This window comes from Schistocerca serialis, chromosome 10 (assembly GCF_023864345.2).
Source record: "Schistocerca serialis cubense isolate TAMUIC-IGC-003099 chromosome 10, iqSchSeri2.2, whole genome shotgun sequence".
Taxonomy (NCBI): Eukaryota; Metazoa; Arthropoda; class Insecta; order Orthoptera; family Acrididae; genus Schistocerca; species Schistocerca serialis.
The window spans coordinates 58,351,198-58,376,110 of NC_064647.1; the positions used below are offsets into that span (position 1 = coordinate 58,351,198).

At 38.8% G+C, this 24,913-nt stretch overlaps 1 protein-coding gene across 1 annotated transcript in view; it reads left to right on the forward strand.

The window, feature by feature from the left end:
• Positions 1–22,117, forward strand: part of LOC126425104 (replication protein A 70 kDa DNA-binding subunit-like) — a 90,498-nt gene extending 68,381 nt beyond the window's left edge. The window contains exons 9-13 of the mRNA XM_050088028.1: positions 4,379–4,625; positions 6,600–6,760; positions 17,562–17,645; positions 19,180–19,371; positions 21,623–22,117. Of these exons, the coding sequence (XP_049943985.1) occupies positions 4,379–4,625; positions 6,600–6,760; positions 17,562–17,645; positions 19,180–19,371; positions 21,623–21,730 (792 nt within the window). The 3' untranslated portion in view covers positions 21,731–22,117. The remainder of the gene's footprint in view (positions 1–4,378; positions 4,626–6,599; positions 6,761–17,561; positions 17,646–19,179; positions 19,372–21,622) is intronic.
• The last annotated feature ends 2,796 nt before the right edge of the window (positions 22,118–24,913 follow it).

Sequence of the window (24,913 nt, forward strand, 5' to 3'; positions counted from 1 at the left end):
CTTTTTTCGCTTTGTGATAGATGGCGCTGCAATAGTTACAAACGTATAAGTACGTGGTATCACGTAACATTCTGCCAGTGCGGACAGTATTTGCTTCGTGATACATTACCCGTGTTAAAATGGACTGTTTACCAATGCGGGAAAGGTAGATATCGTGTTGATGTATGGTTATTGTGATCAAAATGCCCAATGGGCGTGTGCTATGTATGCTGCTCGGTATCCTGGATGACATCATCCAAGTGTCCGGATCGTTCGCCAGATAGTTACGTTATTTAAGGAAACAGGAAGTGTTCAGCCACATGTGAAATGTCAACCACGACCTGCAACAAATGATGATGCCCAAGTAGGTGTTTTAGCTGCTGTCGTGGCTAATCCGCACATCAGTAGCAGACTAATTGCGCGAGAATCGGGAATCTAGAAAACTTCGGTGTTGAGAATTCTACATTAACATCGATTGCACCTGTACCATATTTCTGTGCACCAGGAATTGCATGGTAATGACTTTGAACGTTGTGTACAGTTCTGCCACTGGGCACAAGAGAAATTATGGGACGATGACAGATTTTTTTGCACGCGTTCTATTTAGCGACGAAGCGTCATTCACCAACAGCGGTAACATAAACCGGCATTATATGCACTATTGGGCAACGGAAAATCCACAATGGCTGCGACAAGTGGAACATCAGCGACTTTGGCGGGTTAATGTATGGTGCGGCATTATGGGATGAAGGATAATTGGCCCCCATTTTATTGATGGCAATCTGAATGGTGCATTGTATGCTGATTTCCTAGGTAATGTTCTACCGATGTTACTACAAGATGTTTCACTGCATGACAGAATGGCGATGTACTTCCAACATGATGGATGTCTGGCACATAGCTCGCATGCGGTTGAAGCGGTATTGAATAGTATATTTCACGACAGGTGGATTGGTCGTCAAAGCACCGTACCGTGGCCCGCACGTTCACCGGATCTGATGTCCCCGGATTTCTTTCTGTGGGAAAATTTGAAGGATACTTGCTATCATGATCCACTGACAACGCCCGACAACATGCATCAGCGCATTCTCAATGCATATGCGAACATTACGGAAGGCAAACTACTCGCTGTTGAGAAGAAATTCAAAAGTTATTTTAATCCACATCTAGTGTATAATCATCATCATCATCATCATCATCATCCAGTTTGTTGTCTGTTATAACATGTCATATATTGCAGGGTGTGTGTCTGCTACTTTTTGGAAAACTCTTGAGTGCTGTGGCATATAAAAGGTTTTGAACAAATTTCTGACAAAAGTGCTTGTAACTGAGTAATGTTTTTCCTCTTTCAATTGTAGAATACCATGTTTGATTCCCACTGTAAGCAGCATTCTTCATAACTTTTATTTGAACTCCGTATTATCAAATTGAAATGTTTAGAAATATGTAATTCTACTTATTTTAATAAAAGTATATTATTTTATTTTTACTGACTGATTGTGTAATGAAGCTTGGGACAAGAATTCAAAATGTTTTACTGTTAAATGAAACAGTTTACACACACACACACACACACACACACACACACACGTACGTACGTGCATGCATGGTGTCCTGCCTAAGAGTCATCAGGTGTTTGATACAGTTGCAACTTTGTCTTTGCTATGTGTAGATGGAGTCAAACCAAACAAATACTGCTTGTAAAGTCCTTCATGCACTGACTAGTTTTGGTAGGTGTAGGTTTGTTTCCCATTAAAAAAAAAAAAAGGTTGAATTTTATGTGGCCATTCAGTAGAGCTGTAGCAAATTAGTTCAGTGTGATATTCATTTTATTTATACATATTAACAGGGACAGTAAAACACAAGGAATAACCAGTACTCCAGCAGCAAATGAGTAGTGCTGCTATGTGGAGGTAGCAGTCAGCAAGGGCCAAGGGTGTGCTGTCTCCTCTAGAGTGCTGGTTATTTTTCATGTTTTCAGCATCCCTGCCAATAAGTATTGATAACATGAATATCACACTACCGTATTTATTCGAATCTAAGCCGCACCTAAAAAATGAGACTCGAAATCAAGGGAAAAAAAAATTCCCGAATATAAGCCGCACCTGAAATTTGAGACTCAAACTTCAAGGGGAGAGAAAAGTTTTAGGCTGCACCTCCAAATCTAAACAAAGTTGGTCCATTGTAATATGAGACACAATTTAGGTCGAATGAATGACGATACAGCTACAGTAGTTTGCTTCGAGTCGTAAGCTTAGCAGTTAAACTTTACCAGATAGCCATTGCTGTGCGTCAGGTGCTCCGTCCGTATTTATACGGGTACCCTTCCTTTTTCATCTGCTTCGTCTGGTTTGAATTGATTGTTTATTTTTCTTTGATCTGATAAGCGCTGTTCTCTTTGTTAAAGGTGTTTACGTTACTCTAAGCTGAAAATGTATTACTGTGCTGTGTCATGCACTGTTTGTCGCATTCTGATAATGACTGTTTACGGCCTGTTGCCGCTCGCGGCATGGCTTGCTTTTGTGTACGCTACCGCCGCTTTTTTTTTTTTAAAAAAAGAGGAATCGTCTCATTAGCGAAACAATGACAAGAGACTGCTATTTGTTGTTACTTACACTGCTGCTTTCTTTGATAATGATCAACAAGAACCAAATAATATACTGCATATGATAGAAGTTTTGAACAAGAGTTTAGCGAAAAGTTTTCTCCGTTTGAAAATCTTTGCAGACGCCTCTTTAGTACATAACATTCTGCACAGAAATTAGTCATCTTAGATTTAAAAATCTAGTCAATTGCTGTGCTTCATTTCTGTCTGTATCACTATTAGGCATAAGAATAATACGAATATAAACATGACATGATATCTATGTTCTTCTGTGTTTGCTGTTGTTTCACTCTGGTTTCGTAGTTTATTAGGCAGACAGGATTTAAATGAGATACCTGCAAACACGAAACAATACTTGGCAAAATATTTATATTTGTATTATTCTTGTGGTGAAGAGAATACTGCATGTGATTCAGTTCATAAAAGTTCCTATTAGCAACCATCTCTTCTCACAGGTAGGAAATAATTCAGAATGTAGAGTTGGCCATATTGACAAACATTCCAAACAGTCTTGCCAGTCGGATTTTCGTAGTACATTGAAATGCCGTTACATTTGAAGATGAACAATATGGAATTTGTATTTACTTCGTTGGATAACCGAGCGAGGTGGCGCAGTGGTTAGCACACTGAACTCGCATTCGGGAGGACAACGGTTCAATCCCGTCTCCGGCCATCCGGATTTAGGTTTTCCGTGATTTCCCTAAATCGCTTCAGGCAAATGCCGGGATGGTTCCTTTGAAAGGGCACGGCTCGTTGTCGACGGGACGTTAAACGCTAATCTCCTCCTCCTCCTTACTTCGTTGGATAATGTATGAAAATGCATTGGTCGAAACTCGGGGCAGAGAAAAATACTCATCTTCCACCTTTTTTTTTTAAATTTATTTACTGATGCAGAGGTTTTGGCGCCAGTATTTATCTTTGTGCCTGCAAAGCATGCCTGAGTAGCGCTACATATATTCGACGACAGAAGTTAGTTGTGGCGGCACCTACCAACATTTTTCAGAACTTCCGCTTACGTTGCACTCGATTCTGAGTCGCGGATTGTTTTTTGGATTACAAAAAACCGGAAAAAGTGGGGCTTAGAGTTGAGTAAATATGGTATACTAATTTGGGCCCACACTATCGAACAGGCATGTAAAATTCACTTTAAAAATAATTTTGTTTATAATGTGAAACAAATCGACACTTTCGCTTGATGCTACCCATTGCATGAAAGACATGATGAGCAGTATTTGTTAGAGCTGACACCTGCTACATGTGGCAAAAACAGATATTGGAGATAACTGCTGAAACAATAGAGGAGTGCCAGACTACTCTTAAGAGGGACACCTGGTATCATGTATATATCCTTTTTGGCATTATGTTTACAAATGAGGACAGTCTCTAAGATACAAAATGGTGTTTTATTTTATATTTTTTATTTATTTTGAATTTATCAAATTTTAATTTGTTATGAGTACTTGCATTATCATGGGTTTAGTAGTGCGGTTTGTGAAGGTCAGTGTAGAATTCAAGTAAATTACTTCTAGCAAGAATTGAACATAACTACCTCAGGATTAGAATACTAGAATGCCTCGCACTCACTTACAGGCACTTCAGTTAGACAATAGCTCGTAGTGTTACACACTTTGTGTTACAGCACTGTAGGGAGTTGATGTCAAAATTCTAGAAAGATCAAAGAAAATAGTTTTCTTGTTAGGCAGTTGATGCAGAATGTCTCAGTAGAGGCCACATCACAATTTGCAGTGCTGTTAGATTCTTCTTACTGCTGACAGGCTAAACTTTGTCCCACAGATGGCACTGACATTGTGGGGCGAGCAGGCCGAAGAGTTCTCTGAGACACCTGGTGCTGTGCTGGCAGTGAAGGGTGTCAAACAGTCAGACTTTGGTGGTGGGCGATCGGCATCAGTTCTGATGTCGAGCACCCTGCAAGTCAACCCAGACATACCAGAGGCACACAGGCTGCGTGGCTGGTATGACAGTGTCGGCCACAGCCAGGAACACGTAAACATTTCAGCCAAACAGCTGGGAGCGGCAGGCTGTGAGTAACTACTTGCTCCCTTTAACAGAAAGAATGCCATTCTTGAGTTATTTGTTGGTATGTGATTGAGAGAGAGAGAGAGAGAGAGAGAGAGAGAGAAACTGCCCTCTGAAGAACTTTAGAGATAGAATTGTGATAGGTTGATCTCATTGATAATTGAGAAATTAAGTCTTGACTGCAGAAACGTTTATTTTGTGGCAACCAGTTTCGATCAGTTTTTGACCATCCTCAGACCCTCATACCGTCATCGTATGACAGTCTGAAGATGGTCAAAAACTGAACAAAACCAGTTACCATAAAATGAATGTGTGTTTGTAGTCAAGACTGTTTTGTGCCTTTTTAAAGTATTTTTTGACAAACTGCTGTTTTCTATGAGAAATGTTTTAAATTACTAATAATTGAGAATGACTTATTGCAAGTAGGCTAATTAAGGACATTCTTTACAGAAGGGGGGGGGGGAGACTTTAAAAAAAAAAAGATCATATCTATCCTTTGCAGAAGTGTTATTGATGAAAACTTATCGTTTGCTGTTGCAATAAAAATTTATAAGTGTATGAAATTGTCAGCGTCCATAGTAGGTAATTGGATGTGAAATGCAATAAGACAGAATCATGCTTTACATGAATTTCAGACAATGGAAACTCTTAAGTTGTAATATCAACAAATTAGGAAAAGGATCAATTGCTACTCAGCATATAGATAATAGGCTGAGTCGCAGGCAGGCACAATGAAAAGATTGGTACACATTAAACTATCAGCTGAAGCCTTCTTCAGAAACGAAAACACACACACTCGAGCAAGTGCACATCACTCGCACACATCCACCATCTCTGGCAGCTTGGAGCTTGCCCCCTCCCCACCCCACCCTCACCCCTTCCCTCTCTACCCCACACCCATCCTCCACTCAGGCTTTTGAGCACATCAAAAGCAGCGCTAACAGTATGTCGGGCAGATACAAACTTATGGTGGACAATACCATTAGCATAAAAAATGTGAGCATTGCCTTCACTTTGAATCTGCTCATGTAGGCCTTCTTGCTGTGTGGTGACTGCAACTTGTGCCACTAGCAACTCCATTAGTCATTCCAAACCCAAGAATCATCTCCCATTATAACTCCGCCAAAAAAAAGTAGCATCATTTCCAAACAGTTAAAGAAGTTCTTCACAAATGAACACTCAGTTTGTTGTTTTTCATCTGTCGAAATGTTCGGTACCAGTGCGTACAATTTCTTCCTTTGCAATTGTTGGTTACAGTCTTTTGGATAGTGGCTTTGGGTACACCCAGCTTGAGGTGTCAGATGAACACTCATTTTATGTCCCGTGTTCAAAAGTTCACATACAAGAAACACCGCTTTCACATTTCGACGCTGGAGGGCATTCGGAGTGAGTTTGTCGGCGTAATGCTGGTCTTCCGATAACATTTTGTCCCACCGAACACTTGTCATTTTGACAGACATTAATTAGCAAATGGCTGTTCAGTTGTTGCGTTTTGCTAGCAGGTTTTCCAAGTTTAAAGCAAAATTTGATTGTTACCATTTTTAAAAGTTGCAGATGGAACCGGACCACTAAGAGTTTAACGTACAAACACATACTAATTGTCTGGCATTTCACAGGAAACTGGGGTTGGTCACGATGGGAAGCTAAGGACCCCCATCAGCTAGCCTGGGTAGTCAGAAATAAACAGTGGCACCTTGTAGCTGGGATAAGCAATGACTGGTGTATGTTGCACGAACATACACAGTGTGTGTATTGGTGACAGTGATGAGTTCTCTCTCTCTCTCTCTCTCTCTCTCTCTCTCTCTCTCTCTGCGCAGAACGCGTGAGGCAGCGTCGTTTTTACTTGCACACTGCCATAACAAAATTGAAGACAAAAGCCTTGTAAATGCATTGTAATTTTTTTCATTACTGGATGTGTGTTTTCAGCCTTTGTTAGTCACTTCCCTCATTGTTTACTAGTGTTCTTCTAACTTAACAGCTGGAGGTCTGACACCTTGGGCAACTCTGCTGGAGATCCGGGATAAGCAGATGGGCAGCGGAGAGAAAGCAGACTACTGCCAGACAAAGGCCACCATAACAACAATTCGCAGTGAGAACTGTATGTACATGTCCTGTGCTGGTGAGAACTGCAACAAGAAGGTGAGTTATGCATTACTGTGCTGATTAACTCATTTTGACGTGTAGTAATTTGTGAAGCTGCCTCAGAGTTATTTGGTGTAACTATTAATGCTTCATCAAATGTTTGTAATGATAACACTGGAAAATCTATGGTTGATGCAAAGAAATGCTAAATTTGTCAAGTACAGCTGCTCACCTCAGAAAATTCTTATATTCCATTCCGTTGTGACCCCTCTTTATGTATTGTTTATAGTGGATAACATTAACATACCTCTCATTGTATGATTTAACTGATGTATTTATTGACACATTTAACTCGTTCACAGATCACTTTGCCATTACAATGGATGTTGCATGTTGCTAAATTGTGAGTCCTGTGATTGTGCAACTGTGTGCTGCAAGTGACTTTAGAATGGTACAAATATTTATATAGTCTTTGGATAAATGTTCCACCAATTTCTTGGCACAACAGATATGTATGTAACCTGAACTTCTTATAATTTACTTTGTTGTCATTGTCAGGAATTATCTGTTGACTGTGTGGACTTCATTTAGTTGGCTGAATTTTGTTAAGATGGTGTCACAAGGATACAGAATTTCCATATGTGTGCTCAAGAATATAGCAATGTCCCTCTGGCCTTTTTGCGTGGAGCATCTGTACTCCGTTAAGGGTATAGCTGCTGTACTGGTTGCAGGTTCCAATCTCAGTGGATTCTTTGATGACAGAATGCCAGTAGACTTGTTGAAATTGTGATATAAAATGTGACATTTGTACTCTGTGCAGTATTCTGAAATTGCACGTGTAGGCTGAGCAGTGTAATCGCTACCGCAATCTTAAGGAATTTTATAAATTCCAGGAACACTTGAAACAAAGACTGACGTTCAGTGAACACAGCATCTCCATAATTTTCTTTGTTGGTCAGAAAATGGTTTGAATAATGTCTCTACCTCTTTTCTTTCTTTCTCTTCTTCTTCTTCTTCTCCTTCTTCTTCATATTTTTTTTTCTTCCTCTTTTTTTAGCAGCCCAAAGAAATAGAGTAGGTTGATATCTTGGGAATAACTGTGTGTTCATTTCTAGAGGTACCTAATTTAATATAATATTGACTATAACATTGAATGACAAATTTGAAGTGAAAGTGTGTAAATTGCATGATTTTGAGATAGTTATGTTTGTTTGGTAGGACATGTTCTGAGGCATCAAGGGATCACCAATTTAGTATTGGAGGGCAGCGTGGAGGGTAAAAATCGTAGAGGGAGACCAAGAGATGAATACACTGAGCAGATTCAGAAGGATGTAGGTTGCAGTAGGTACTGGGAGATGAAAAAGCTTGCACAGGATAGAGTAGCATGGAGAGCTGCATCAAACCAGTCTCAGGACTGAAGACCACAACAACAACAACAACAACCACATCATGTTTGTTTCAGTATAAAATGATACAAAATCTCAGTATAAAATGATACAAAATCATCTTCATATATATTTAGCTCTAGCTTTTTAAAAAAGTAATCTACATTTTTGTTTAAATAACTTGCTAACGAAATACGCTTTCATGTTCCAAGACTCAGCATAACAAATTTTAAGTGAATAATTACTTCAATGATGTTATGTGTTATGCATTGATAAATTTCAGTGCCATTCTGGAAATACATAAGTAAAATATTATGTAAAAATGAAGATAATATTACATGAATGAAAATACTTTGTAAGAGAACTATATAAAGCACAGAAGAAAATATATAAATTAACTGGTCGCAAATGTATGTAAAGGATTACGAATGTTAAATGTCCATATGTACAGTATATACAATTACATATTTTGTTCAGAGACAAATTCAGAAGTTGGCCATTTTCGCTTGGCTTGACATTTACACACAAACTCAGGAACATCCCTTATGACAGTCCAGCAGTAATCTGCTAAAATTGGAGGGCTTTACTTTCTGGCATACCTCTTCTTAAATGTGGCAATATCTTGATGAAATTGCTCCCTATGTTCTCACTGCACCACAATCTTTGGGGAAAAAGTCAGGATGACTATGTAAGAAATGCATTTTCAATGACATGTTGCAACCAAGTTTTTCGTAAGCTGACAACAATTTACTTACAGTTTCCTTGTAATTTATTGCTTGTTTGTTCCCTAAAAACTGTCAACAGACTGTCTTAAAACATTCCTATGCATGCCTCTCATCACCTTGTATGTTTCAATCAAAAGTATGGTCTCCGAAAAACTCTCGAATCTGTAGACCTACAAAGATGCCTCCCTTAAATAAGGGAATTTTTGCCTTAAGTACTTACACGCATCACCATCTTTTTTTTATTCGCTTAACAAAGTTTTTCATGAGACCCAACTTGATCTGCAAGAGAGGGAGCAGAATCTTTTTAGGGTCTACTAGAGGTTCACTCTTATTGTTATTTACACCTGGTTGAAGAGATTTTCTGGTGGGCCATTCATGTTTACTGTAATGAGATGCACGAACTCGGCTATCCTATTCACAGAGAAAGCAGCAATATTTAGTATACCCTAACTGCATATCTAATAGCAGTGCAACCACTTTCAAGTCACCACAAATCTGCCGTTGAGAGTTATTATACTTGATGGCTTCTAGTAAAATTTTCATGTTTTGGTATGACTCTTTCATATGTACACTATGCCAAACTGGAACACAAGGAAGCTCATTACCAATATGTAAAAGCACTGCTTTTAAGCTCAACTTTTACGAATCAATAAAGTGTCTCCATTCATCAGGGTTGTAATTAATTCTGAGAGCGCCTTCACTAGACCATTTATGTCTACACATGCCACAAGACTATCTTGCATGTTAAAAAAAGGAATGAAGTGTTGCTCTCTTCTATTGTAGAGTGAAACATTTACATTGCTTTCCAGAAAATTGCGCTGCTGCAATTTTGATGCTAAAATTTCAGCCTTTGCGTTAGAGAGCTCCAAATCTTTAATGAGATCACTTAACTCATTTTGAGGGCAATTTTTGTGGATCATCAGTTGATGATATATTTGGAAGAAACTCTGGATCTTGCGATGTACATGGTTCAGGACGTTCAAAATCCCCATCAGAAGTAATCTTGTACTCTGTCAGTGGTTCAGGTATTGGCAATCCTTCCCCATGTAGAACTGGACGTATGGCAGATGGAATGTTAGCATGGGTCACTGTCCACTTCTTCTTCTTCTTCTTCTTCTTCATCTTCTTCTTAAATATTCCGTTCTTGATAGGAGGAACCATACAAAAGTAGCAGTCACTGACATGGTTCGTCAGCTCACGGCAGATCACGGGCACTTCCCCCATGCATCCAATTCCTGATGTTTCTGACACAAGTGTTGCAGAACACATGCGGAGCCCAGGGTTTATCCTGATCACTTATTTTGCAACCAAAATAACAACTCTAAGCTTTATTAATCAATGGAGTTATTTGCTGTTTTGTCAAGGAAATGTCACTTCTCCACACACCTAGCAATTGTCAGCACTGTTAACACAAACTCGTGGCATTTTTTGTTTACTTAAATAGCAGTCAAGTTGAACAACTGGTAGTTAATCTTGAAACAAACGTGCAAATATTATTACATACATTAATAAAGTCAATGAAGTTGAAGAGGAGGGAGACAAGAAGATCACTAAAATTGGTATCAAAATATTTATATCCAAAATATTGCACACAAGTAAGACCAGGGACAATAATGTAACCCATTGTTACTAGTTATGACGTTGACAAACCGTTATAATCTTTGATTTTAAACTTGACATAAAAATCCATATGTAATTATCTCACTGTAATAAAACAGTGTAAAATTAAAACTAGAGCTACTTTTGAATTGTCTTTGTGATATTTGTGATCAGCACGTTAGAATTGGTAGGCATTAGCTATTTTCATTTGATTTACATTTGACATTGTTGCACAGTGTAACCATTCTTTCCGAACAATGGGAAATCCAGGATTACTAATTTTAATGATTGAGAACTACCACAACTGTATTGATACATATTTATAGTGTTACAACCGGTTTAATTCATTAGATCATAATAGAAACAATCCTGTTGGAGGAACATCCTCAACTGAGCATTATACCAGAGGTTGAAAATACCGCTACAGTTATTAAGTTCTTCTATTATCACACGACCGGTTTCGGGATCTTATACGCCCATCTTCAGGTGTCGTAACTTGGTGCTGTGAGCCCCGAGCACCGCGGTGGAAATGTGCGAGGTGTGGTGTGCTACCTAGGAGCGCAGAGCTCGGTGTCACAGCACCAAGTTACAACACCTGAAGATGGGCATATAAGAGACAAAACTGGTCGTGTGATAATAAAAGAACTTTACAACTGTAACGGTATTTTCAACCTCTGAGATCCTAATGTTACCAATTAGTGCCAGCATCTCAATTTAAGAGGTCTAGTTGACTTCTGTAACACTAGAGACTAAATCTGTAAATGATGATAATGTGAACATTCTGCTGACTGCCTGGCACAAGCTTGGTGAGCAATAAGTGGAGCACAGCATTCTGTGTACAGTAGACTAGACCTGTTCACCTGTCAGCTCATGTGAGCTGACAGGTTCACACCACAGCAGTGAATGGCAGTGCGGCTGCCAGTGACTGGAGGTGGGGGGAAGAAGTGGTACTGGAGGTGAGTGAGGAATTGGAGCAAGGTAGCTTCAGAAGAGAAAAGGTCCTCAGGAAAGTGTCTACCTCTGTGGTAGCTAATCTCATGATCTACAGAGCTTATCACTTCACATTGACTTATGAAAGTATTTTGTGGCAAATCTATTAATGAAGCACAGGATGTGGGGCAGCTAAGTACGAAATATGGTACATCTGAAGAATGGTACATCTTCATGATGAGAACCATTTAGGATGAAAATCAAATTGGCAAAATTGTATTTTGTGGCCATTTTATTCAAATGTTAAGCAGTAAAACACAAGATGTCAACAGATATTACTTCCTTGCTTTTTCACTAAACCATCAGTGGTCTGTTACCACTTTCTGAGGGCTGCTAATTTGAAGAGGAGCTTTTAAGTTGATGTTTTAGCAGTGAGATTCTGTGGGGGAAGGGGGGGGGGGGGGGTTCTGTTCTCGTCATCGGGAAAAAATAGTTGCATACACAAATATGTAGAGCCAGGCATAGAAATAATCAGAGTTAGAGAGTTGTAAAGTACTGGAAATTTATGTTGAAAAAAATCCTATGAAAGAGAGAGTTAATTTTGTTGTGAATAATCTTGTCATCCAACTGCCTGACACGCTAAAGTCTCAGAAGTTCTAACTGTTGCTCAGTTTCAGCATTGTCAGCATTAAGTGAACAGACAGTTGACTTTCCAACCCCTGGAAATGAGTCTCAAATTTGTGGAGGACGTCAGGAATGTATTATGTACTGTTTCTAATACTGCTCTGCCCCTATTGTTAAGGAAGGCAGCTTGGGGAAATGAATAGTGTTCCCATTTCCTAGCTGTTACTCCACAAAGCATTTTTCATCTTTAATCCCTGAATTCAGTCATACATCTTTGAAATTAACATGTTTTTATCTTGCATTACTAAATTCCGAATATTCCTAATGTGTGTAATGTCACAGAGGAAGGCCACATCTCCTGTAAACCATTCATTTTTCAGTTCTACAGCAGGTAAACCAGTTATGTCCATAAAAATATTTGTTTCACTCTAAGATGGAAATGGATAGGTTAAAGTTAGATATAGTGGGAATTAGTGAAGTTCAGTGGCAGCAGGAACAAGACTTTTGGTCAGGTGAATACAGGGTTATAAATACAGAATCCAATAGGGGTAATACAGGAATCGGTTTAATAATGAATAAAAAAAATAGGAGTGCGGGTAAGCTACTACAAACAGCATATTGAACGCATTATTGTGGCCAAGATAGACACGAAGCCCACGCCTAGTACAGTAGTACAAGTTTATATGCCAACTATCTCTGCAGATGACGAAGTAATTGAAGAAATGTATGATGAAATAATAGAAATTATTCAGATAGTAAAGGGAGACGAAAAGTTAAGTCATGGGTGACTGGAATTCGGTAGTAGGAAAAGGGAGAGAAGGAAACGTAGTAGGTGAATATGGATTGGGGCTAAGAAATGAAAGAGAAAGCCGCCTGATAGAATTTTGCACAGAGTATAACTTAATCATAGCTAACACTTGGTTCAAGAATCATAAAAGAAGGTTGTATACATGGAAGAAGCCTGGAGATACTGACAGGTTTCAGACAGATTACATAATGGTAAGACAGAGATTTAGGAACCAGGTTTTAAATTGTAAGACATTTCCAGGGGCAGATGTGGACTCTTGGTTATGAACTGTAGATTAAAACTGAAGAAACTGCAAAAAGGTGGGAATTTAAGGAGATGGGACCTGGATAAACTGAAAGAACCAGAGGTTGTACAGAGTTACAGGGAGAGCATAAGAGAACAATTGACACGAATGGGGGAAAGAAATACAGTAGAAGAAGAATGGGTAGCTTTGAGAGATGAAGTAGTGAAGGCAGCATAGGAGCTAGTAGGTAAAAAGACGAGGGCTAATAGAAATCCTTGGGTAACAGAAGAAATACTGAATTTAATTGATGAAAGGAGAAAATATAAAAATGCAGTAAATCAAGCAGGCAAAAAGGAATATAAACGTCTCAAAAACAAGATCGACAGGAAGTGCAAAATGGCTAAGCAGGGATGGCTAGAGGACAAATGTAAGGATGTAGAGGCTTATCACACAAGGCGTAAGATAGATACTGCCTACAGAAAAATAAAGAGACTGTTTGGAGAACAGAGAACCACTTGTATGAATATCTAGAGCTCAGATGGAAACCCAGTTCTAAGGCTCAGATGGAAACCCAGTTCTAAGCAAAGAAGGGAAAGCAGAAAGGTGGAGGGAGTATATAGAGGGCCTATACAAGGGCAATGTACTTGAGGATAATATTATGGAAATGGAAGAGGATGTAGATGAAGATCAAATGGGAGATACGATACTGCGTGAAGAGTTTGACAGAGCACTGAAAGACCTGAGTCGAAACAAGGCCCCGGGAGTAGACAACATTCCATTAGAACTACTGACGGCCTTGGGAGAGCCAGTCCTGACAAAACTCTGCCATCTGGTGAGCGAGGTGTAGGAGACAGGCGAAATACCCTCGGACTTCAAGAAGAATATAATTCCAATCCTAAAGAAAGCAGGTGTTGACAGATGTGAAAGTTACCGAACTATCAGTTTAATAAGTCATGGCTGCAAAATACTAACGCGAATTCTTTACAGATGAATGGAAAAACTAGTAGAAGCGACCTCGGTGAAGATCAGTTTGGATTCCGTAGAAATATTGGAACACATGAGGCAATACTGACCCGACGACTTATCTTAGAAGCTATATTAAGGAAAGGCAAACCTATGTTTCTAACATTTGTAGACTTAGAGAAAGCTTTTGACAATGTTGACTGGAATACTCTCTTTCAAATTCTGAAGGTGGCAGGGCTAAAATACAGGGACCAAAAGGCTATTTACAATTTGTGCAGAAACCGGAAGGCAGTTATCAGAGTAGAGGGGCATGAAGGGGAAGCAGTGGTTGGGAAGGGAGTGAGACAGGGTTGTAACCTCTCCCCGATGTTATTCAATCTCTATATTGAGCAAGCAGTGAAGGAAACAAAAGAAAAATTCGGAGTAGGTATTAAAATCCGTGGAGAAGAAATAAAAACTTTGAGGTTCGCTGATGACATTGTTACTGTCAGAGACAGCAAAGGACTTGGAAGAGCAGTTGAACAGAATGGATAGTGTCTTGAAAGGAGGATATAAGATGAATATCAACAAAACCAAAACAAGGATAATATAATGTAGTCGAATTAAGTCGGGTGATGATGAGGGAATTAGATTAGGAAATGGGACACTTAAAGTAGTAAAGTAGTTTTGCTATTTGGGGAGCAAAATAACTGATGATGGTCAAAATAGAGAGGATATCAAATGTAGACTGGCAATGGCAAGGAAAGCGTTTCTGAAGAAGAGAAATTTGTTAACATCGAGTATAGATGTAAGTGTCAGGAAGTTGTTTCTGAAAGTATTTGTATGGAGCGTAGCCATGTATGGAAGTGAAACATGGGCGATAACTGGTTTAGACAAGAAGAGAATAGAAGCTTTCAAAATGTGGTGCTACAGAAGAATGCTGAAGATTAGATGGGTAGATCACATAACTAATGAGGAGGTATTGAATAGGATTGGGGAGAAGTTTGTGGCACAACTCGACTAGAAGAAATCAGTTGGTAGGACATGTTCTGAGGCATCAAGGGATCACCAATTTAGTATTGGAGGGCAGTGTGGAGGGTAAAAATCATAGAGGGAGACCAAGAGATGAATACACTAAGCAGATTCAGAAGGATGTAGGTTGCAGTAGGTACTGGGAGATGAAGAAGCTTGCACAGGACAGAGTAGCATGGAGAGCTGCATCAAACCAGTCTTAGGAGTGAAGACCACAAGAACAGCAAATTCTCCCAAGGACTTTCTTTTGATTCAGTCAGGATATTTCATATGATATGGCACATCACCATAACTGTTTTCCAGATCTTCCAAAAAGGCTTTCGAACTGGAATTTCTTGAGAGCATGACTGCAGAGGAAATTTGTTGTACAATTCACTGCACTCATCAGTTCCTATGTCCACTCTCTTGGCACATGAATTATCTTGGTGACGAATGCAGTGTATTGCAAAAATATCATGTGGAATGGGTAAAGAACTTAACATCACTTGTAAAAGTGTCCCTGAAACTGATGTTTCAGCCAACGGTAGCCACTGTGCCATCTATAGCCACAGAAGCGGGAATCTTCAAGCAAATTTATATTGTCAACACTCTCTTGAACACACAAGAATATCTGCTTCTGTTATCTTTCATCATACATTACCTCTTCTATGACAGAAAGATTACTACCTAATATGAGAGTGTAAGTTGCCAACTGAGCAGTCAGAAACATCTGTGCTCTCAGAATCATCTGTGCTCTCATCCAGTGCCAATGGAAATGCAATAATTTGTTTGCAAGAAATATTACCTTATCAGAAATGCTATTGACAGACTACTTCTTGAATTCTGCATCAAATGAGTGAATTAGAGAGGCTAACTGCCTGAAACTTTAAAAATGTCTAGGGAGCTATATTCAAAGTTGCAGGCACTAAACATGTAATTGTAAACTTCTTTCAGTGAAACTGCGCAGTACTTTAGCAATCTGAAATGCAGGTGCATTTGCTGAGATTCATCCTGATAACATTACATTTTTATGGTGGAAATATTGAGGAAAATTATTCAGATGTTTCTTTCTGTGCTCTGTCATAAGTACCTACTTTAGTCACATTGCTTAACAGTGCTTTCATTTTTGCATTTGCGCTTATTGCTCTTCATCTTCATAGTGTATATGATCTTTCATGTGGAAGATATAACCTCATCATAAACTGAATTTTTGTGTGTGTGTTCAGTGATTTTGAAGCGCACTAGGCATTTCAAGAGACCCGCATCATAAACATATAGGCGTCCTTCACTAACCAGCTGTAAATTGATCTCGATGTGTCCGATCCTTCACATTGAAGTTTGCAAGCTGGCCATTACATTAGCTTCAATTGATCAAAAAAGATCTATTCTTCACTGTGCTGTAGGAAGATGGGCTCATGTCAGAGGCTACACAGAATCTAACAGTGATCACACCTCTGAAGAGGTGCCTCTCCCTCGCACTTTGAGCACTCACTTCTCAAGTGGTGAGCGAGTGTGAGCATTCCTGTCCACATAGCTGCTCCTTGAACAGGGTCCACAGCTCGTGGTCTTATGATCGCGTTCTCACTTCCCGAGCGTGGGGTCCTGGGTTCGATTCCCGGCGGGGTCATGGATTTTCACCTGCCTCGAGGTGAGTGGATGTTTGTGTTGTCTTCATCATCATTCATGAAAGTGGCGGGATTGGGCTGAGCAAAGGTTGGGAATTTGTATGGGTGCTGATAACCGTGCAGTTGAGTGCCCCACAATCCTATCATCATCATCATCATCATCATCATCATCATCATCATCATCATCATCATCTTGAACAGCCCAGCACTACACTATTTAGTGTACACAGCAAACCATGTTGCGTGACGGTGAAGAAGCTTCTATTTCGTATTCTGTGGTTTAGACTGTTCAGTGGCATGACCCATGTTGTCATTTGTTCTTACAGTGACATTTTCTGAAGTGATAAAAAGTTAATATAATGACCCTGTTTTGCTTTTTTACAAAGATTATTTTAAACTATATGCACAGTTGCTGTCTCAGCATGAATTAACGTAGCTTTTAGTGGTCATAGTCTCATCCCCCTCCTCCCCTCAGAAAGCGATAGTCTAAAATGGTACACTTCACATGTTATTGTAGCTACTCACCAGTCAAAAATGAAGGTTCCATTATTTTATTGCAAGTTTTTTAGAGTTTTACAGTTGGATGTAAAATCAGGTGGCAGTTTTCACTTAACACAGTTGGAAAGTATTAGGTGAGCACTGTGGCATGAAACTAACTGAAGTGACACTTGAGTGCTAGTTGAGATGACAAATAAGGTCTATGAAAAGTAATGCAGTAGAGGTAAATGGTTAAAAGAGAGACAGAAAAGCAATAAGGGACAAATTGTAAGGCATCTAAAATTACAGATTAGCTGTAACATACATTTATGTGTTGCAACAAAATGGTAAATTATTACTTAAACAATCATTTCAAGGTGATAGCTCACAATGCTCTGTGTTAACTGCAAACAGTGAATCTGTTGAAAGCACTGCTTGTAGTTTTGGTAATGTTCATAACTACCTCTATAAATGGTTACAGTTCTAGTAAAAGCCTATTCTTTCCACAGGTTATTGACATGAATAATGGAATGTACAGGTGTGAGAAATGCAACAGAGACTACCCTGGCTTTAAGTACAGATTCCTCATGTCGGTAAGTGATTTTCTCATATCTATTTAGTTTTATGGAGGTATACTTGTGATCAGAGATTAAGGTTAATTTGCTGTCTGTTCTTTGGGCACCCAGTTTCAAAAGTTGTATTTGCGGAATTATATGGTGTTAATACATGGACAGAATGTTCAGAAATAGGTGACTGCAGTAGGTTATATACACTGATCTGACAGAACTTTATGACTACCGACCTACTACCGATATAAACCCGTCACCTGGTGAGGAATGGCTGCTTGCCAGACACACTCAGGGTGCATGTATTATCAGTGAGCGTGCTGTCCATGTGTAGAATGGGCAATGCACGTGATTTCTCGGATTTGACTGAGGGTAGATTGTGATGGCCCGGCACAAGAATTTCGGAAACTGTATGGCTTGTTGGGTGTTTGAGGAGTTCTGTGGTGAGAGTCACAAACACATCGCAAAGCCAAGGTGAAACCATGTCCAGACGTAAGGTGGTTGGGCAGTCACTGCTTATTACAGATGTTGGATGTAGTGGGCTGAGCAGACGGGTAAAAAAGGAAATGTGGTGAACTGCAGGGGAACTAACATCAGGCTTTAATGTTGGGCACAGTACAAGTGTGTATGAACACACAGTGCACGAACACTCACGACGATGGGTTTCTGCAGTTGACGACCCGTGCATGTGCAAATGTTAATACCACGACATCAGGAGATATGGCTGAAATGGGCACAGGACCATTGGCGCTGGGCACTGAACAGTGGCAGAGCATTGCACGGGATGTCCCGATAACTTTGTCGTCATGCCAACAGGAAGGCACAACTCTGTCATCTTCCAGGATACAGCTTCTTGACACGTCTGCGGGATGGAGACAAGATGGTGGGGGCTCCATTATGCTCTGGGGAACATTCACGTTGGCGGTAACGGGTCCAGTGGAGCTCGTGCGAGGCACCGTGATGACCAAGGAGTATTGTACACTGGTTGCAGACCATTTACACCCTTACATGACAATCATGTTTTCCGACAGCAGAGCTCTTTTTCAACAAGAGAATGCATTATGTTACAAGGCCAGGAGTGTGGTAGTGGTTCGAGGAACGCAGTGACGAGTTCATTGATTTGCTGCGCCCCTCCACAATTTGGCAATCGAGCACATCTGGGATGTGATCGAATTTGGCGTCAGAGCTCATTACTGCCTCCCCTCTCCCCGGTCTCACCCTCTGGAATTTGCACTTCATTTCTTCCGTGCCATGACGCTCCACTGTTGTTATCTGTGCCAAAGGTGGACGTACTAGCTGTGAGGTGGGTGCTCATAATATTCTGGCTGGTAAGTGTAAGTGCTAGTGCCCTGTGGATAATGGCTTGCTGAATGCAGATATACTTCAACATGAGAACTGTAGTATAGGAATAGTTGTACTTGCAAGAATAGCAGTGCACATTGGTTGACAAGAAATTAATAGTTATAAGAAATAATTAATTTTGTGCAGAACATTCTTCTTTCAGTGTTGCCTTTTTTGTTCCACTTGGGTGGATGTATTAAAGATTGGAAATTATTTCTAGGTTTGTATTGGTGACTGGAGTGGACAGCAGTGGGTGACCTGCTTCCAGGACACAGCTGAGGCTTTGCTGGATATGAAGGCAGAGCAGTTTGGTGAAATATTCTCTGACAAGGCCCAAGTGCAGGCTATTGTCAACAACGCAACTTTCAAGTCATTTGTATTCAAACTGCGTGTCAAGTTTGAAACATTCAATGTAAGTTATGTGTCATTGCAGTTTCATTGAAATTTTTTTAACTTTTATCACATAGTGAACACTGTGGTCAAGGATTTAGCTATAGACTAAACTGCACCATTGACAAAAATTGAGTTTGCTGATGCCATACAATGCTTTGGATTGTGTCATTTGATATACATTAAGTTCCTTATCATCTGACTGTGTATCATCTGTGCATGGTTTGGTTATTTTCAAAAAAAGAAAGCATGGCACTTGAAGTATTCTGTTATAATTAAACAAATATTTTCATTTAGATTACAAATTTCTGTTCGTGAAGAAGTAGTTGATGAAAACATTTGTTAGTAGTTAAACAGTGATGTCTTTGAAGTAAGATATTAGCAGCTAAGTGAGACTGTTTAAGTGAAAGAAGTATGTTCTATAGAGAAAGTGAACAAAGGTGAGATGATAAAGGAACTTGTCACACTCACTGGCATGTGGACATGTGTTCATCTGTTGTTACAGGGTGCAATTTTACTACACTGATGCTTTGAGTCACCGGAAAATGAGAACAATCACCAAGAAAAAGAAATAGAATGAAAATCAGAAATACAAAAAAATTGGACAATTATTTCTCTAAAGTGAACAGAAAGTGATATGAAATACAGTGTGTTTTAAGTGGTTTTGTAAATGTCAGTTTCTGGCAAATAACAAGTAATGCAGTGGGCTTTCAGCTGTGGCATTTAGTCATGTTTTGTAAATACAGTGAACCCCCTATTTAATGTTTCCATGCAGTCAGACTTGAGGAAAATGTTAAAACTTCCCAAAATACAAACAAAAACACATGTACTTGGCATATATGATAAAAAATCACAATCATCTTCAATACTTTGTGTAAAATATGTCTGAAGTGAAGGAAATTAAACGTGCAATACAATATTTATACAGTTATGTGCGGTAATGGATTTCATCAGTTCTTAAAAAATCATAGATGTGTAATAGCAAGTAAAAACTCGTCAAAAAATTGAAATTTGTATCTGGGTACAAGAAAATTGAGCTTTTTTTCTGACATCTTGCTTTCACAAATTATACATTCAAAACGTGTTTTTGAGAGATCATCCTTTGTGCTCACCCAGAATAAAGCAAAATTTGATGAACATGTTGAATTAAATCAAAACATCACAGCAGCTAAGTGATTAAACCATTAGGATAAATGTAGACATGTGCTTAATGACAAATTTTGTCACCATCACTGTTGTTTAAAGCTTTTCAAAAGAGCCACACTCCATATGCTCACCACTGTTAAAAGTGTTATTTTAGGCTTGATGAGAGAATAGACTTGAAAAAATGAGTTTACTTCCCCAATTGATGTTACAAGCTTATTAGAAGTCGGCTCAGTGAATTTCTGTACATAAGCGTTAAACTTTTTTTCTCAGTTAGATATTGCATAACAGAGGTTATAATTATGGTGCTGTAGAACTTTATCACACTGCTGTAACAACTATTCTTAAACAAAATGCAAAATTTTTGTAAATCACTCTCTTCAAATTCAATTTCTTTCCTCTTGGTACACACAGCTCTGTGTTAAATAATTTTAGTTCATTATGTAGGCTACACATTCCTGAAACCTCATCTCAAAACTCTTGTCAAAATTGTAAATGTTTTAGTGATAACCACAAAACCAGTATTAGGAGGAAACTGTGAAACATGTTTTGCTTCAAAAAAAGTTAGGTTTTTGATGCCAAGTTGCACACCTACAAGAGTAAGGTGGACTCCAAACGTCTGTGCGACCTCAAACTTTTCACATTCACAAATCATTTGAAAAATGTCACATTTCATCTGCCGAGGGTACAGTCTGTTTAGATTGCCTCCAGGCAAAAATTTGGAAAGTGACTGTAACCTGTAGACAAGTCAACAGTGTTGGCTCATTTTACGATTGAGTATATAATGAATTTTACTATTGATGGCATTAACATAGGAATTATTTATTTGCTGCCACAGTTTTAATACTGCTATGTAAGCTGTTATAAATGACTTGATGATGATCTGAAGATTGAAGCCAGTTGTGGATAAAAAAAACTGTCAACTGCTTTTGACAAATAAAACATTTTTCCCTTCAGTTTCTTATGATTTATGGGGCATCATCTTCACAAAATACATGGTGTCTTGCCAGAGGTGATAAGTGACAGAAATATTGGAAAATTAGCAGTCTAGTGTAATGGGTTGCACAATGCAAATCACAAATTATCCCTGATTTTCTCTTGTATTTGTGACAGGAAATCTTTTGTTGCAGGATGAGACAAGACTGAAGGTTGTAGTGATGAATCTGAGGCCTGTGGATGTGAGAGAATACTGTATGAAGATGATATCAGAGATCAAGACTGCAAATGGAATGTCCTAGTGAATTACGTGGACAGTTGGAAAAACTGGGATAATGGAAAGTGTGTACTGAGTGTTATATTACGTTGGTAGCTTGAATGGAACTGGCATGCATTGAGTAATCTTCACTAAGCTTTGTGTAAACCTGTAATGTAATTTTAAATCAGAAATAAGAGACATTTCAAAATGTAATTTCATATTTCTGTAGCATGTTTATTTCTCTTCTTACTGGTCTCTCGTGACAGAAAGAGTGCCTTTATTTCATGGAAGTATGCACTGTTTTCCTGAAATTTATTTACTGTGTCTCACTGTATAGTGCCTGGAGCACATTTTTTATATATTTTTTTCATGGTTCTCTGTATGTCTATAGTGTTTCATTCTGTCTACAATAAATTTTTTTTGTGTAAAACTGTAAGATGTATAATTTACAATGCACATCACACACACACGAAGTAATTAAATGACACATTTCCAGAAATTTATTCGTGTGTGTATAATAATAATGTGATCAAGAAATGTTGACAAATGAATAGACAGCAAGTAATTTGAAACTTTTAAGATGACCATTGTTGACCCAAGATGTCTGAATAAGTAACACTTTATACACTTTACTGCAGACAAGTGGAAAAGTTTGATTTCAAAATTGAGTGTAGCTCTGAGTGAATATTGCTGCCAAAATCTTTCCTCACAACTCTCTATAGCTACAACACAGCCAGTTCTTACTTGCAGGGCTGCCTTTCCATGAATTGCTAAATGATTTTAAAAAATCACTGGCATGAATAGTAATACAATAGCCAAAAGCCCCTGTGTCTTAGGTTAATAAACTACCTTCTTATTGAGCAAAATAAAATCCAACTTTAAACAAGAATTCTGCACAGTTTATTTAACTTTATATTCTGTTGTAAAAATGATCAATACGTTTGAAGGAAGTTCCTGTTGGATTTTAACTATTTTCATAAGAAGCCAGTCTGATTCCTTTCTGTGTCCAGCGCAGCCCAATTCAAACTGATAATACGGATCCGTTGAGAGGCTAAAACTGGGAAATAAACCAAGCAAGTCCAGAGATATTCAAAATTTTGTTGCAAGGGGAAAGAACCGGGTAAGTAAACTTTTCAGGGGAAAGAAGTGGGCAGCCGTGAGAGAGCAGAGCAGACTGAATATTTATGAAATCTCTCTGTCCATTAAACTGGAGCAAGGAAAAACAAAAATATGGTGACCTGCATAGGCCTCATAAAAATGTATTCTTGCCCAATATAGCAACCAATGACATTTAAGTGGCCCTTTCAACGTATTCATTCACTGACAATGTTCTTACAACAGGAGAATGCTCTTGTATATTAAACCCGAATGTGTTGCGATAAAGGGCAAATGAAATGAAGTAGTCTCTTTTTCACTCGCGCCTCATATGAGAACACTGAAAAGCTCTGTACAGGGTAACCCAGGAGGAATGATCAATAGTCAGCGTTCTGATGAACAATTATTCGAAGTGAAAATGTCTAGTAAACATGGTCTCCAAAATGAGTATCTTAAGATCTGTAACACTTCATCAGTAGAAGAGATGTTACACAGTAGCGAAGATGGAAAAAGTGGCCATAGCTCCTAAAATACACACTTTTAGAACCAACATTTACTAGATTGTCGTATCCGTGACTACTGACCATTCCTCATGGGGCACCCTGTATATTTTGTGATTTCACCTGTGATCAAAGTAAAAACTCCACCACATTCCTCTTCATTCATTATGCGACTCTGTCACATTAGTGGCCTCAAGAAGATGAAAATAACATTCCCTGTGCATGGCCGTGGAAACACCTGAAGATTTCAAGGAAATGATTGATGCTTCCAGATGTAAGCTGTCTACTTCTATTGTTGTCTGTGTTAATCAAGGAATGGAAAATAATGTTTGATTCAAAGTGTGCTGCATAATGTCCTTCCAAAACAGCCTATTAAGATATCATCTGAATCCAACCACTGCTGTATGTTCAAATATCAAATTATTTGCCATGAAGGAATTGATTGTAAGGACACTATGACAATGTCAACCAATAGGTGGGCTGTTTGAACTGCCCATACCTGATTATGACGACATATTTCCCGTCAGAATTCCTTACTTTTCTAGTGCACAGTAAATTTGCATTCATGTTCACTGTAATTGAACTCTAAAAGTTGGGTTCTTCATTACAGATTCATTGAATTTTCAGACAAAAATATAAAGCTTTGCAAAGCCTGATTAAGTTTTTCCGTCTGGAGTTCTACGGATCGGAGTGCGGAATGTCAGATCACTTAATCGGGCAGGTAGGTTAGAAAATTTAAAAAGGGAAATGGCTAGGTTAAAGTTACATACAGTGAGAATTAGTGAAGTTCGGTGGCAGGAGGAACAAGACTTTTGGTCAGGCGAATACAGGGTTATAAACACAAAATCAAATAGGGGTAATGCAGGAATAGGTTTAATAATGAATAAAGAAATAGGAGTGCAGGTAAGCTACTACAAACAACATAGTGAACGCATTATTGTGGCCAAGATAGACACAAAGCCCACGCCTACTACAGTAGTACAAGTTTATATGCCAACTAGCTCTGCAGATGACAAGAAATTGAATAAATGTATGATGAAATAAAAGAAATTATTCAGATTGTGAAGAGAGACGAAAATTTAATAGTCATGGGTGACTGGAATTCGGTAGTACGAAAAGGGAGAGAAGGAAACGTAGTAGGTGAATATGGATTGGGGCTAAGAAATGAAACAGGAAGCCGCCTGGTAGAATTTTGCACAGAGTATAACTTAATAATAGCTAACACTTGGTTCAAGAATCATAAAAGAAGGTTGTATACATGGAAGAAGCCTGGAGATACTGGAAGGTGTCAAATAGATTATATAATGGTAAGACAGAGATTTAGGAACCAGGTTTTAAATTGTAAGACATTTCCAGGGGCAAATGTGGATTCTGACCACAATCTATTGGTTATGAACTGCAGATTGAAACTGAAGAAACTGCAAAAAGGTGGGAATTTAAGGAGATGGGACCTGGATAAACTGAAATAATCAGAGGTTGTAGAGAGTTTCAGGGAGAGCATAAGGGAACAACTGACACGTATGGGGGAAAGAAATACATTAGAAGAAGAATGGGTAGCTCTGAGGGATGCAGTAGTGAAGGCAGTAGAGGATCAAGTAGGTAAAAAGACGAGGGCTAGTAGAAATCCTTGG